The sequence below is a fragment of the Sturnus vulgaris genome, chromosome 35, assembly GCF_052056855.1.
Source record: "Sturnus vulgaris isolate bStuVul1 chromosome 35, bStuVul1.hap1, whole genome shotgun sequence".
Taxonomy (NCBI): domain Eukaryota; kingdom Metazoa; phylum Chordata; class Aves; order Passeriformes; family Sturnidae; genus Sturnus; species Sturnus vulgaris.
Window position 1 is genome coordinate 244,077 of NC_142277.1, and position 14,688 is coordinate 258,764.

Below are 14,688 nucleotides of genomic sequence, written 5' to 3' on the forward strand. Positions count from 1 at the left end.
AGGAGATTTCGGATCCTTTCAAAGGGGTCTTGGACACATCCGAGGCTTTTTGGGTCCATCCTCAGGAGTTTTGGGTCCATCCTCAGGAGTTTTGGGTCCATCCTCAGGAGTTTTGGGTCCATCCTAAGGGATTTTGGGTCCATCCTAAGGGATTTTGGGTCCTTCCAAGGGACATTCGGCCCCTTCTGAGGCGGCTTTGGATCTCTCCAAGGGGCTCCAAGCTCTTCCAAGGGGGCTTCGAGCCCTTCTGAGAGGATTTTGGATCCTTCTGAGAGGATTTTGGATCCTTCTGAGAGGATTTTGGATCCTTCTGAGGGGATTTTGGATCCTACTGAGAGGATTTTGGATCCTACTGAGAGGATTTTGGACCCTTCTGAAGGGATTTGGGGTCCATCCAAGGGGGTTTCGGGCCCTTCCGAGATTTCGGGTCCATCCGAGGAGTTTCGTGCCGTTCTGATGTGATTTTAGTCCATTCCGACGCGATTTTGGGTCATTCCGATGTGATTTTGGGCCCCTCCGATGTGATTTTGGTCCATTCCAAAGCGATTTTGGGTCATTCCGATGTAATTTTGGGTCATTCCAAAGCGATTTTGGTCCATTTCGAGGTGATTTTGGTCCATTCCGAAGTGATTTTGGGTCGTTCCGATGCGATTTTGGGCCCCTCCGATGCGATTTTGGTCCATTCCGAGGTGATTTTGGTCCATTCCGATGCGATTTTGGTCCATTTCGAGGTGATTTTGGGTCGTTCCGATGCCATTTTGGGTCATTCCGAGAGGTTTCCGACCCGTCCGACGCTCGCTGGCGGGGGCGAGACCAGCGGAGGCGCTCCGCGTTCCTATTGGCTGAGACGCGTGACTGACGGAGACGCTCCGCTCTCCTATTGGCTGAGACGCGTGACTGACGGAGGCGCTCCGCTCTCCTATTGGCTGAGCGGCGCTGATTGGCACAAGCGGCCGGATCGTCGCTCCGCCGCCGGAACTGGTCCCAGTGCCAAACTGGGAGGGGCTGAGACTGGTCCAGGCCCCCCAAAAACCCCTCTGAGACCCCCCCCCCATAAACCCCAGAGCCCCCCAACAGTTCAGGAAACTTCTGGAGGTTTCGGGGGGGCTCCAGGGTGGGATTTGAGGCTCTCGGAATTGAGGGGGGGGGTCCCCAGGGAAATTTTGGGGATTCCGAGGGTGAGTTTGGGGGTCCCGGGGGGAATTTGGTGTCCCTCAGGAAAATTTGGGGGTTCCGGGGGTGAATTTGGGGTCCCTCGCCCTCCATCCCCGTCGCCATGGCAACAACGCGCTGGGAAATTTGGGGGGGGGGGGGGGTCTCCATGGCAACCACAGCGCCCCCTGCCGGCCGGGAGCCGAATTCTTAATTCGCTGACTTTTAATTAACTTTATTGAACGTGATTAATTAATTACAGAGATGGTAAAACCGCACGGCGGGCGGGCGGGGGGGGTGGGGTGGGGGTGGGGTGGGGGAGAAGGAGGGGGGGGAGGGGCGGCACCGGGACCCCTCCCCCTCCCTCCCCTCCTTCCTCCCCCCTCCCCCCTCCCCCTCCTCCTCCTCCTCGCACCTATTGCTCGTTTTTTTTGGGGGGGGGAGTGGGGGGATGGGACCCCTCCCCCAACACCCCCCTCCCTCCCCCCTCCCCCACCCCCTCCTGCCCCAAACTGGGAGCACTGGGGGAGCAGCACTGGGGTGGGGGGGGAGGGGAATAAATACAATCTTCCAATATATTAAAACCCCCCTGGGGGGTGCTGAGGGGTTGGGGGTCGGGGTCGGTTTGGTTTTTTTTTTTTTTTTGTTTTTGTTTTTTTTTTTGGGGAGGGGGTCGTGGGGACCCCCGCGGGGGGGTCACATCATGCCCAGCTGCAGGAGGGTGTTGGCGTACATCATGGGCTTGACGTTGGGGTGAGGCTGGGGGGGACGGAAAATTCGGGGTTCAGGGGGGGTGATGATTTGGGGGGCGTCCCACCCCAAATTCCCAGCCTGGAGCCTCAAAGGCCCCAATTTTAACCCCACTTCTTTCCATCCCAAATTCCCTCTGATTTTTGACCCCAATTTCCACGTTTTCAACCCAAATTTTTACATTTTCCGCCCGAATTTTTATATTTTGAACCCAGATTTTTACATTTTCCACCCCAATTTTTTTTCTCTCCACATTTTCCCAGCTCCAACCCAAATTTCCTCCGATTTTGAGCCAAATTCCCTCATTTTTGATCCGATTTTTCACGTTTTATACCCAAACTTCCCCATTTTTAACCCGTTTCCTCCCAAATTCCCACATTTCGGACCCAAATTCCCACATTTTCGACCCAAATTCCCAAATCAAATTCCCACATTTTAAACCAAAAACTCCCCATTTTTTTGTCCCCCTAAAAGTCGCCCCCAAATAATCCCTGGGGACCCCCTCCCATAAATTTGAGACCCGCCCCACCCCCGCCAGGGTTTTGGATCTTCCAGGATTTTGGGGGTCCCTGGGTTGGATTTTGGGGGTCCCAAGTGGATTTTGGGGGTCCCTGGGTTGGAATTTAGGGATCCCAGGGTGGATTTGGGGGGTCCCAGGCGGATTTTGGGGATTCCAGGTGGATTTTGGGGGTCCCTGGGTTGGATTTCGGGGGTCCCAGGCAGATTTTGGGGGTCCCAGGTGGATTTGGGGGTCGCTGGGTTGGATTTTTGGGGTCCCAGGTGGATTTTGGGGGTCGCTGGGTTGGATTTTGGGGGTCCCAGTGCCCCCCAGACTCACCACTGCTGTGAACTGGTGGAAGTCGGGGCGGAGGTCGCTGCCCCGCAGGTGGATGTAGGAGCCCTTGTTGCCCATCTGGTCACTGCAGGGGACATTTGGGGACATTTGGGGACACTTGGGGACACCAGAGCACGGCCCCTGTGGGCCACCAAGGCTGGGGACCACCAGGGATGGGACATTTGGGGACATTTGGGGACACCTGGGGACATCACAGCATGGCTCCTGTGAGCCCCTGAGACTGGGGATCACCGGGGATGGGACATTTGGGGACACTTGGGGACACTTGGGGACACCAGAGCACGGCCCCTGTGGGCCACCAAGGCTGGGGATCACCGGGGATGGGACATTTGGGGACATTTGGGGACATTTGGGGACACTGGGGACCAAACCAAGGTGACAACGTGGCTAAGGGGACACCTGGTGACAGAACCAAGGTGACACCAAGGCTTGGGGACACTGGTGACAGGACCAAGGGGACCAAACCAAGGTGACAACGTGGCTCGGGGGACACTGGTGACACAACCAAGGCGACACCGCACCAAGTGGACACCGGGACCGAGGTGACACCCGGGGACAAACCCGAAGCCACACCCCGGGCACTCGCCCCACCCCCTCCCCCGTGTCCCCCAGTGTCCCCCAGTGTCCCTCACCAGTAGTTGGGGGCAGAGAAGACGGTGACACAGCGGCCATCGTGGGCCACCTCGTAGCCCTCGGGCTTGACCTCGTGGCTGCGGATGATGAGCTCGAGGCGGTTCCGCTCCAGGAAGCGCTTGGTGACATCGGGGCCAAACTGGCAACTGACCCCTCGTTTGCTGACTGACCGGCCGTTCTGGGGACATTGGGGACATTGTGGGGACATTGGTGACATCGGGGCCAAACTGGCAACTGACCCCTCGTTTGCTGACTGACCGGCCGTTCTGGGGACATTGGGGACATTGGGGACATTGGTGACATCGGGGCCAAACTGGCAACTGACCCCCCGTTTGCTGACTGACCGGCCGTTCTGGGGACATTGGGGACATTGTGGGGACATCAGGGACATCAGGGGCATCAGGGACATTGGGGACATCGGGGACATTGTGGGGACATTGTGGGGACATCGGGGCCAAACTGGCAACTGACCCCCCGTTTGCTGACTGACCAGCCGTTCTGGGGACATTGGGGACATTGTGGGGACATTGGGGACATCAGGGGCATCAGGGACATTGGGGACATCGGGGACATTGTGGGGACATTGTGGGGACATCGGGGCCAAACTGGCAACTGACCCCCCGTTTGCTGACTGACCGGCCGTTCTGGGGACATTGGGGACATCGGGGACATTGTGGGGACATTGGGGACATTGGGGATACAGGGGGCATCAGGGACATCAGGGGCATCGGGGACATTGTGGGGACATTGGGGACATCGGGGCCAAACTGGCAACTGACCCCCCGTTTGCTGACTGACCGGCCGTTCTGGGGACATTGGGGACATTGTGGGGACATCAGGGACATCAGGGGCATCAGGGACATTGGGGACATCGGGGACATTGTGGGGACATTGTGGGGACATCGGGGCCAAACTGGCAACTGACCCCCCGTTTGCTGACTGACCAGCCGTTCTGGGGACATTGGGGACATTGTGGGGACATTGGGGACACCGGGGACATCAGGGGCATCGGGGACATTTGGGACACTGGGGACATCAGGGGCATCGGGGGCATCAGGGGCATTGGGGACATTGTGGGGACATCGGGGCCAAACTGGCAACTGACCCCTCGTTTGCTGACTGACCGGCCGTTCTGGGGACATTGGGGACATTGGGGACACTGGGGACATTGTGGGGACATTGGGGACATTGTGGGGACATTGGGGACATTGGGGACATTGTGGGGACATTGCGGACATTGTGGGGACATTGGGGACACAGCCAGGGGACAGCAGGGTCAGCTGGCATGGGGGAGATGGTGGCAGAGTTGGTGGCACTGGGCCACCAGGACATGGCAGAGGATGGCACTGGGATGCAGTGGGTGATATCACCAGGACCTTGGGGACAGGGTGGAGAATGTCACCAGAACCTGGGGACAGGGCAGGGGACACCCCCAGGACCTTGGGGACAGGGCAGGGGACACCCCCAGGATTTGGGGACACGACAGGTGACATCCCCAGGTGGGGTGACAGCTCACCTGGGGCTGGGGGTCAGACCAGAGCAGGTCACACATCGGCCCTGGGGGGACACAGCGGGGGGGGGTCACAGCTGAGTCCCTTCGGTGGGGACACCTTGGGGACACTTTTGGGGACATCTCGGGGTGGGGTGGGGTCCCTGTCCCACCTGAGTCCGGGGGCTGCCGGTTCCGCTCGATCTTGCGGATGTCATCGAGGGTCACCCCGTCCTCGCTGAAGAGCCCCCCGTGCATGATCTGGGTGGGGACACGTGGTGGGGACATGGAGGGGACAGCAGGGACAGGGGGGGACAGCAGGGACATGGAGGAGACAGCAGGGACAGGGGGGGACAGCAGGGACATGGAGGGGACAGCAGGGACAGCAGAGACACCCCAAACCCCAAGGGGCACAGGGATGGGGTGGGTGGGTGGGGGTGGGGGGTCAAATTCCCCCATTTTTGTTCGGCTTGCCCAAAAGAGATCCAATACAATCAACGGGGCTGCCAAATAGTGAGAAATCGGGGGTGCCATATAGTGACCCATACAAATCAATGGGCGCTGCCAGACAGTGATCCCAAGGGGGATGCCAAATAGTGAACCATAAAAATCAAGGGGCGCTGCCAGATAGTGAGCCATAAGGGCTACCAAATACTGATCTATTCACACCAATGGGCGCTGCCAGATAGTGAGCTATAAGGGCTACCAAATACTGATCTATTCACACCAATGGGCGCTGCCAGATAGTGAGCCATAAGGGCTACCAAATAATGATCTATTCACACCAATGGGCGCTGCCAGATAGTGACCCCGAGTGACAATGTCCCCTCGTGTCCCCTCACCAGCACTTTGCCGTTGATGCACTGGGCCAGGGGCAGCCACTCGAAGACCTCGCTGAAGAGGGCGAACATCTGCGCCGTGTACTTGGCCTTCACCTCGCCCTCGAAGCCGTAGATCTGGTTCATGTTGTCCGTCTCGTGGTTCCCTGAGGGGACACGGGGACAACTGCCACCCCTGGGGACAACTGCCACCCCTGGGGACAACTGCCACCCCTGGGGACACGGACAGGGGTCTGGGGACACTGACTGGGGTCTGGGGACAACTGCCACCCCTGGGGACACGGGCAGGGGTCTGGGGACACTGAACAGGATACAGGGACATCAGTGCCAAATAGTGAGCCATTAGAGAAAATGCCACCCCTGGGGACACTCTCAGGATTGCCACCAACCCCCAGGGGACAGGGACGTCCCCAAACCCCCTGGATGTCACCAACCCCCAGGGGACAGGGATGGGACAGCGACACAAACTCCCCTTTACACGACCTGCCAGAAAGTGAGCTACAGCGAACAACGGGAGCTGCCAGATAGTGATCCACAGGGGACAACGCGGTGACAAGAGGGGACGAGAGGGGACAGCTGTGGGGGGACACGACCCCCCCCCAGGCCCGGCCAGGCTCTGGAGTTACCTCGGAGCAGGTGGAAGTGGTCGGGGTAGAGCAGCTTGAAGCCAAAGAGCGTCAGGATGACCTCGACCGAGAAGGAGCCGCGGTCCACGAAGTCCCCGTTGAAAATCTGTCACCAGCTCAGGACAAAGACCCTCCCCCAACTCCCAGAGTGTCCCCAGTGTCCCCTCAGCGCCCCCCACCCCATCCCCGGGGAGGGGGTTCCCCGCCCAGGCTGTGGATACGTAAGGGTTGGCCTCGGAGGGGAGCCCGTTGAGCTCGAAGATGTTGAGCAGGTCGTAGAACTGGCCGTGGGTGTCGCCGCACACCGTCACCTTCTCCGTCTGCTCGGGGGACACCGCGGGGAGGGGGGGGGGTGTGGCACCAACGTCACCGTGAGGGGATGGCGACATCCCCACCCCCACCCCCGAGAGCCCCCAGACCCTCACATCACACCCCCAGCCCCACAAACACACACCTCCTTCAACGTGGTCTCCACCAGGGTGGGCAGCTTGGCCAGCACCTCCTTCACCTGCACCAGGATCTGCGGGGTGGGGACGTGAGGGGACATTTGGGGACAGCACGGGGGCTTTTTGAGGGTTTTTTTGGGGATTTTTTGGGATTTTTTTGGGGGTTTTTTGGGTTTTTTCGGTTTTTTTTTCTGGGGGGTTTGGGGGGTTTTTGGGGGGATTTTTTGGGGGGTTTTGGGGTTTTTTTTTGGGGGGGGCTGGGGTTTTTGGGGATTTTTTGGGATTTTTTTGGGGGGGGGTTGGGGTTTTTTTTGGGGGGTTTTTGGGGGTATCTTTGGGGGGATATTTGGGGTTTTATTGGGGGGTTTTGGCGTTTTTGGGGTTTTTTTGGGGATTTTTTGGGGTTTTTTTGGGGGGGGTTTTGGAGGTTTCTTTGGGGGGATATTTGGGGGTTTATTGGGGGGTTTTGGAGTTTTGGGGGGTTTTCTTCGGGAATTTTTGAGGGTTTTTTGGGGGGGGGTTTGGTGGTTTCTTTGGGGGGTTTTGGAGTTTTTGGGGGTTTTCTTCGGGAATTTTTGGGGGTTTTTTGGGGGGGGGTTTGGGGGTTTCTTTGGTGGGGATATTTGGGGTTTTATTGGGGGGTTTTGGAGTTTTTTGGGTTTTTTTGGGGGGGGTTTTCTTTGGGATTTTTTGGGGTTTTTTGGGGGATTTTTTTTTGGGGGGGTGGGGGTTTTTCTGTGGGGTTTTGGGTTTTTTTGGGGGGATTTTTGGGGTTTTTTTTTGGGAGGTACCTGGTAGGCACATTTCCTGTGGAGTTTCTTCTGGTCCTTGTACCACTGCATGAGCTCCTTCATGAAGGTCAATGTCACCTTGCCGTCCTCCAGCTTGGGGCCGCTGTACTCGTCCTCGATGGCTGCGGGGACACAGAGGTGACAGCCGGGTGACAACGAGGGGACCGAGGGGACACGGCCACCCCGGGGTGCCACCGGGGCTGGGGACTCTCAGGGTGGCGACCCTGAGGGCTTGGGAGGGGACAAAAGCTCAGCTGGGCACCTGGAGAGCCTCGGGGGACCCCCAAAATCCTCCCAGAGACCCTCAGGGGACCCCAAAATCCTCCCAGAGACCCTCGGGGGAACCCTAAAACCATCCCGGAGACCCTCGGGGGACCCCAAAATCCTCCCAAAGACCCTCGGGGGACCCGAAAACCATCCCAGAGACCCTCGGGGGAACCCGAAACCATCCCAGAGACCCTCAGGGGAACCCAAAATCCTCCCAGAGACTCTCGGGGGACCCGAAAACCATCCCAGAGACCCTCGGGGGACCCCAAAATCCTCCCGGAGACCCCAGACCCCTCCCAAGGACCCCCCAGCCCCTCCCAGAGACCCTCCTGGAGACCCCAGACCCCTCCCAGCGACCCCCAGCACCTCCCAGAGACCCTCCTGGAGACCCCAGACCCCTCCCAGTGACCCCCCAGACCCCTCCCAGCGACCCCCAGCCCCACCCAGTGACCTTGATCCACCCCAGGGAGCCCCGAGTGACCCCCGAGCCCCCTCCCCAAGGCCCCCCCGGGTGGGCTGGGGGGTCTCACTCATGCTCTCGATGTCCAGCGAGTCGACCACGGAGCGTTTGTGCTCGTCACTGGCGATGGCCCTCTCGAAGGCCTTCTGCTTGACAATGCGGTGACACTCCTGGTACTTGAGCTTGGCGTCCTTGTCATTGGGCCTGACCTTCACCACCTGCGGGGACAGCGCGGGGACAGCGTGGGGACACGGCCCTGGGGTGTGGGGACAGCTGGGGACACGGCCCTGGGGTGTGGGGACAGCGTGGGGACACGGCCCTGGGTGTGGGGACACGGCCCTGGGGTGTGGGGACAGCTGGGGACACGGCCCTGGGTGTGGGGACACGGCCCTGGGTGTGGGGACAGCGTGGGGACACAGCCCTGGGGTGTGGGGACAGCTGGGGACACGGCCCTGGGGTGTGGGGACACGGCCCTGGGGTGTGGGGACAGCTGGGGACACGGCCCTGGGGTGTGGGGACACGGCCCTGGGTGTGGGGACACGGCCCTGGGGTGTGGGGACAGAGTGGGGACACGGCCCTGGGGTGTGGGGACAGCGTGGGGACAGCGTGGGGACACGGCCCTGGGTGTGGGGACACATCCCCAGCGGTCATGGGGACCCCATAGATGTCCCCAAGCCTTCTCTGACCCCAAGATGGACACACTGACCCCAGAGTGGACACACTGACCCCAGGATGGACACACTGACCCCAGGATGGACACACTGACCCCAGAGTGGACACACTGACCCCAGGATGGACACACTGACCCCAGGATGCACACACTGACCCCAGGGTGCACACACTGACCCCAGGATGGACACACTGACCCCAGGGTGCACACAGTGACCCCAGGGATGTCCCCAACCCTCTCCTGACCCCAGAGTGGACACACTGACCCCGGGATGCACACACTGACCACAGGGATGTCCCCAAGTCTTTCCTGACCCCAGGGTGACCACACTGACCCCGGGATGCACACAGTGACCCCAGGGATGTCCCCAACCCTCTCCTGACCTCAGAGTGGACACACTGACCCCCAAGTGACCACACTGACCCCAGGGAGCATACAATGACCCCAGGGATGTCCCCAACTCTCTCCTGACCTCAGAGTGCACACACTGACCCCAGGGTGACCACACTGACCCCAGAGTGGACACACTGACCCCAGGATGGACACACTGACCCCAGGATGGACACACTGACCCCAGGATGGACACAGTGATCCCAGGGATGCACACACTGACCCCAGGGGTGTCCTCAACCCTCTCCTGACCTCAGAGCGGACACACTGACCCCAGGCTGGACACACTGACCCCAGGGATGTCCCCAACCCTCTCCTGACCTCAGAGCGGACACACTCATCCCCCCCAAACCCCCTCCCCAAACCCCCTCTCACCATCTCGTAGTCACGCAGGGCCGCCTTGAACTTGCCCAGGGCCATGTTGCTGGCCGCCCGGCGGTAATAGCCCTTGACGTACTTGGCGTCGAGCTGCACGGCGCGGGTGGCGTCGGCCAGGGCGTAGCCGTAGCACTCGGTGCGCAGGTAGGCCAGGCTGCGGTTGCCATAGTAGATGGCGTTGCCGGGGTTCAGCTCGATGGCGCTGCTGTAGAACTTGACGGCGTTCTCGTAGTCCTTGCCTGGGCGTGGGGAGGGTGAGGGGAGGGGTTAGGGGGTGAGGGGAGGGGTGGGAAGGGTAGGGGGTGGTTGGATGTCAAAGGGCAGGAGGGACCAGACCCCAAAGGGTGGGAGTGACCAGACCCCAAAGGAAAGGAGTAGCCAAATCCCAAAGGCCAGGAGGGACCAGATCCCAAAGGAAAGGAGTAGCCAGATCCCAAAGGGTGGGAATGACCAGACCCCAAAGGCCAGAAGGGACCAGATCCCAAAGGGTGGGAATGACCAGACCCCAAAGGCCAGGAGGGACCAGACCCCAAAGGAAAGGAGTAGCCAAATCCCAAAGGCCAGGAGGGACCAGATCCCAAAGGAAAGGAGTAGCCAGATCCCAAAGGGTGGGAATGACCAGACCCCAAAGGCCAGAAGGGACCAGATCCCAAAGGGTGGGAATGACCAGACCCCAAAGGCCAGGAGGGACCAGACCCCAAAGGAAAGGAGTAGCCAAATCCCAAAGGCCAGGAGGGACCAGATCCCAAAGGAAAGGAGTAGCCAGATCCCAAAGGGTGGGAATGACCAGACCCCAAAGGCCAGAAGGGACCAGATCCCAAAGGGTGGGAATGACCAGACCCCAAAGGCCAGGAGGGACCAGACCCCAAAGGAAAGGAGTAGCCAAATCCCAAAGGCCAGGAGGGACCAGATCCCAAAGGGTGGGAGTGGCCAGACTCCAAAGGCCGGGACTGACCAGACCCCAAAGGCCAGGAGTGGTCAGATCCTAAATGGTGGGAGTGACCAGACCCCAAAGGCCAGAAGGGACCAGATCCCAAAGGAAAGGAGTAGCCAGATCCCAAAGGGTGGGAATGACCAGATCCCAAAGGCCAGGAGGGACCAGACCCCAAAGGCCAGGAGGGACCAGATCCCAAAGGGTGGGGGGTGGTTGGATCCCAAGGGCCAGGAGTGACCAGACCCCAAAGGGTGGGAGTGACCAGACCCCAAAGGCCAGGACTGGCCAGATCCCAAAGGCCAGGAGTGGCCAGATCCTAAAGGCAGAGGGTGACCAGACCCCAAGGGCCAGGAGGGACCAGACCCCAAGGGCCAGGGGATCACAGGTGGATCAGGATGTGGCAGCAGGGTCCGACTCTGCTTAGGACTAATGGCTCCATATTTAGCAGGCAGCTCTGTGGGGTCACTATCTGACAGCCCCCATGATCCCCCATAGATCCCCATCTGGCAGCCCCTATAGATCCCCATCTGACAGCCCCCATTGCCCCCTATACATCCCCATCTGGCAGCCCCCACTGTCCCCCATAGATCCCTATATAACAGCCCCTATAGATCCCCATCTGGCAGCCCCCATTGGCCCCTATGGACCTCAATCTGGCAGCACTCGTTGCTCCCTATAGATCCCTATTTGGCAGACCCCGTTACCCCTAGTGGATCCCTATCTGGCAGCTCCGTTATCCCCCGTTACCCTCCGGTGCTCACTATTTGGCAGCCCCCAGTGACCCCTATAGATCCCCATCTGGCAGCCCCCAGTGTCCCCTATAGATCCCAATTTGGCAGCCTCCATTACCCCCAATGGATCCCTATGTGGCAGCTCCGTTATCCCCCGTTAACCTCCGGTACTCACGATTTGGCAGCTCCCATTAACCCTAATGGATCACAATCTGGCAGCTCCGTTATCCCCCGTTAACCTCCGGTACTCACGATTTGGCAGCTCCCATTAACCCTAATGGATCCCTATCTGGCAGCTCCGTTACCCCGCACTGCCCTCAGCGGCTCCCTATCTGGCAGCCCCCATCACCCTCCATAGCTCCCTATCTGGCAGCCCCCGTTCCCCGCCGTTGCCCGCCGTGGCTCCCTCTCCGGTAGCCCCCGTTGCCCGCCGTTACCTTTGAAGAACTCGTTCGCGCGGGCCTTGAGCGCCTCGGCCCGTTCGAGGTCGGCGGGGCTCGGGGGCCGCCCGGGGCCGGCACCGCCGCCGTTCCCCGCCCGCTCTCCCTCCGCCATGGCCGGGCCGCAAAGCGCCGCCGCCGCCGCCGGGCGCGGCCGCCAAGCGCAGCTGTCGTAAAACCGCGGTGGGAGGGGGGAGCGGTGTCGTAAACGGGGGGAAGAGGAGCGACGGGGGTCGTCGTGTCCCCAAGTGTCCCCAAGTGTCCCCAAGAGTCCCCAGGTGTCCCCAGGTGTCCCCAGGTGTCCCCAGGTGTCTCCAGGTGTCCCCAGGTGTCTCCAGGTGTCTCCAGGGCCTTTCCTTGTGTCCCCAGGTGTCCCCTCCTGCCCCCAGGTGTCCCCATCGTGCCCAGTGTCCCCAAAATGTCCCCAAATGTCCCCAATGAGAGGCGGAGGCCGCGGTGGCTTCAGAGCGGGTTTATGTGGGGAGGGGACGGCAAAGGGGGGGGGGGGTCGTACAGGGACCCCCCCAAAGCAGAGGGGTGGGGGGAGGGGAGGGGGGGGGGGTGTGCGTGTGGGTCCAGCGGCTCCGGGAGGGGGGGGGGGGAGGAATTTGGGGTGGGGTCTCGGGGGATTTGGGGGGAATTTGCGAGGTTTTGGGGGGATTTTTGGGGAGGCCTTGGGGGGTCTCAGGGGGTTCCTGAGGGGCTCCTGGGAGTCCTGGGGGAAATTTGGGGGGGGGTTGGGGGTCCTGGAGAGATTTTGGGGGGGGTCTTGGGGGTCCTGGAGGGACTCTGGGGGTCTCGGGTGGCTCCTGAGGGTATTTGGGGGGGAGGTCTCGGGGGGTCCTGGGGGGATTTTGGGGTCTCGGGGGATTCCTGAGGGGCTCTCGTGGGTTTTGGGGGGAATTTTTGGGGGGTCTTGGGGTTCTCAAGGGTCTCAGGGGGGTCCTGAGGGTCTCTCGGGGGTCCTGAGAGGAATTTGGGGGAGCCTTGGGGGGTCCTGGGGGGCTTTTGGGAGGGGGGGGGGTCTCGGGGGAGATTTTGGGGGATTTGGGGAGGGGTGGTCCCGGATTTGGGGAGGGGGGGGAGGGGACACAAAGCCCCGCCCCCCCAAAGGGGCGTTTTCCAGCCCAGCACCGAGTGGGGGGAGGGGTCCCCAGCACCAAATTTGGGGGGGGGGGGGGGGTGGGACCCCTAAAGCACCAAACTGGGGGGGGGGAGGGGTCCCCAGCACCAAATTTGGGGGGGTGGGACCCCTAAAGCACCAAATTTGGGGAGGGGGGACAGACCGAGGTAGGACGGGGGGGGGGGAGGGGTCCCCAAAAAAACGGGAATTTTGGGGGGGGGGGGGGGGTGTCATAAATTGGGGAGGGGTCCCTGAGGGGAGGGGCGAGGGGCTCCCCCATTCCGGGAGGGGGGAGGGGGGGATAAATGGGGGGAATTTGGGGGGTCTCGGGGTGGGGGGGGGGGGGAGGGGGAGGGTCAGGTCATGGCTTTTGGCGCAGCCCCCTCCCCAAAAAAAAAAAAAAAAAAAAAAAAAAAAAATTTGGGGTCCCAAACAGAGGGGGGTGGGGTCGTTGTTGGATTTTGGGGGGACCCTCCCCCTCAATTGCTCTCCAGACCCGGGGGGGGGCACGGGGGGGTGGTCCCCCCGGCAGGGTCAAACCATCAGCCAGCAGCACTGGGGGGGGGGGAGGGAGAGAAAAAAAAAATTATTGGGGGGGTGTCCCCCCCCTCCCCAAACATCGATTTTGGGGCGGGGTCCTAAAATTTGGGCTCCTCCTTCTGTGCCCCCCCCACCCCGTTATTGGAGGCTTTTTATTTTTGCCCCCCCCACCCAAATTTTGGGGTGTCTCGAAGTCCCCCTCCCCAAATTTTAAGATCTTCCCAACCTCCCCCCCCCCCCCCCTCCCAATTTTGGGGCCTCCCCAGCTTCTCCCCCCCAAATTTTGGGGTCCCCTCAAGCCCCCCTCCCCCGATTTTGGGGTCCTCCCAAGTTTCCCTCCCCCCCAAAAAATTGGGGTCCCTTTTGGATTTTGGGACCCCCATTTTTGGCTTTTTCCCCCCCCTCCCCCCAAAATTTTGGGACCTTCTCACTATTGGTGTCCCCCCCCCCCTTTTTTTTGGGGTCCCCCCCCTTTTTTTTGGGGTGTCCCCCCCAATTTTTGGGGTCTCCCCCCCCCCCTCACCGAGGGGCTGCTCCTGGCCCAGTCCTGGGGGGTCCCCGCTCAGCAGCAGCCCCTGAGGGGGGGGACACGGGGGGGGGGGGGGGTGTGACAAACGGGGACAGGACACGCTGCCACCCCCGGTGTGTCCCTGTGGCACCTCCCCAGTGCCCCCCAGTGTCCTCCCAGTGTCCTGTCCCCCCAGTGCCCCCCAGTGTCCCCCCAACCCCTCCCCAGTGTCCTCCCAGTGTCCCCCAGTGTCCCCCCAACCCCTCCCCAGTGTCCCCCAACCCCTCCCCAGTGTCCCCCAGTGTCCCCCAACCCCTCCCAGTGTCCCCCAGTGTCCCCCCAACCCTTCCCCAATGTCCCCCAGTGTCCCCCCAACCCCTCCCCCAGTGTCCCCTCTGTGTCCTCCCAGTGTCCCCAGTGTCCCCCTGACCGTTCCCAGTGGCCCCCAGTGTCCCCCTAACCCCTCCCAGTGTCCCCCAGTGTCCCCCCCAACCCCTCCCAGTGTCCCCCTGACCACTCCAGTGTCCCCTCTGTGTCCTCCCAGTGTCCCCAGTATCCCCCTGACCCCTCCCAGTATCCCCCCAATGTCCCTCCAGTGCCCCCCCACACTTTTCCCCCTCCCAGTGTCCCCTCAGTGTCCCTCCAACCCCTCCCCCGTCCCCTTT

General features: G+C 61.1%; 1 protein-coding gene across 2 annotated transcripts; it reads right to left on the minus strand.

Annotated features, from left to right (window-relative positions):
• Nucleotides 1-1,776: 1,776 nt before the first annotated feature.
• Nucleotides 1,777-12,001, minus strand: LOC148220544 (serine/threonine-protein phosphatase 5). Of its 2 annotated transcripts, XM_088155196.1 has the most exons (13): nt 11,850-12,000; nt 9,745-9,986; nt 8,380-8,527; nt 7,583-7,704; nt 6,800-6,865; nt 6,567-6,665; nt 6,346-6,451; nt 5,723-5,865; nt 5,054-5,141; nt 4,908-4,948; nt 3,391-3,569; nt 2,741-2,822; nt 1,777-1,911 (listed from the first exon to the last, which is right to left on the minus strand). In XM_088155196.1, the coding sequence occupies exons 1-13, from the start codon at nt 11,965-11,967 to the stop codon at nt 1,849-1,851; spliced, it is 1,497 nt and encodes a 498-aa protein (XP_088011322.1). In that variant the 5' UTR covers nt 11,968-12,000; the 3' UTR covers nt 1,777-1,848. The 2 variants fall into 2 exon arrangements, with proteins under 2 accessions (XP_088011322.1, XP_088011323.1); XM_088155197.1 differs by lacking the exons at nt 1,777-1,911; nt 2,741-2,822; nt 3,391-3,569 and adding an exon at nt 4,190-4,523 and having other exon boundaries at nt 11,850-12,001.
• Nucleotides 12,002-14,688: the final 2,687 nt, after the last annotated feature.

What these genes read in the sequence shown, in the direction of transcription:
- LOC148220544 (XM_088155196.1), bottom strand. Translation starts at nt 11,967, where the DNA reads ATGGCGGAGGGAGAGCGGGCGGGGAACGGCGGCGGTGCCGGCCCCGGG. An exon ending in CGCGAACGAGTTCTTCAAAG is followed by an intron (nt 9,987 to 11,849) that starts GTAACGGCGGGC and finishes CCCCACGCCCAG; the next exon opens with GCAAGGACTACGAGAACGCC. An exon ending in CCTCCGAGGCCAACCCTTAC is followed by an intron (nt 6,452 to 6,566) that starts GTATCCACAGCC and finishes AGCTGGTGACAG; the next exon opens with ATTTTCAACGGGGACTTCGT.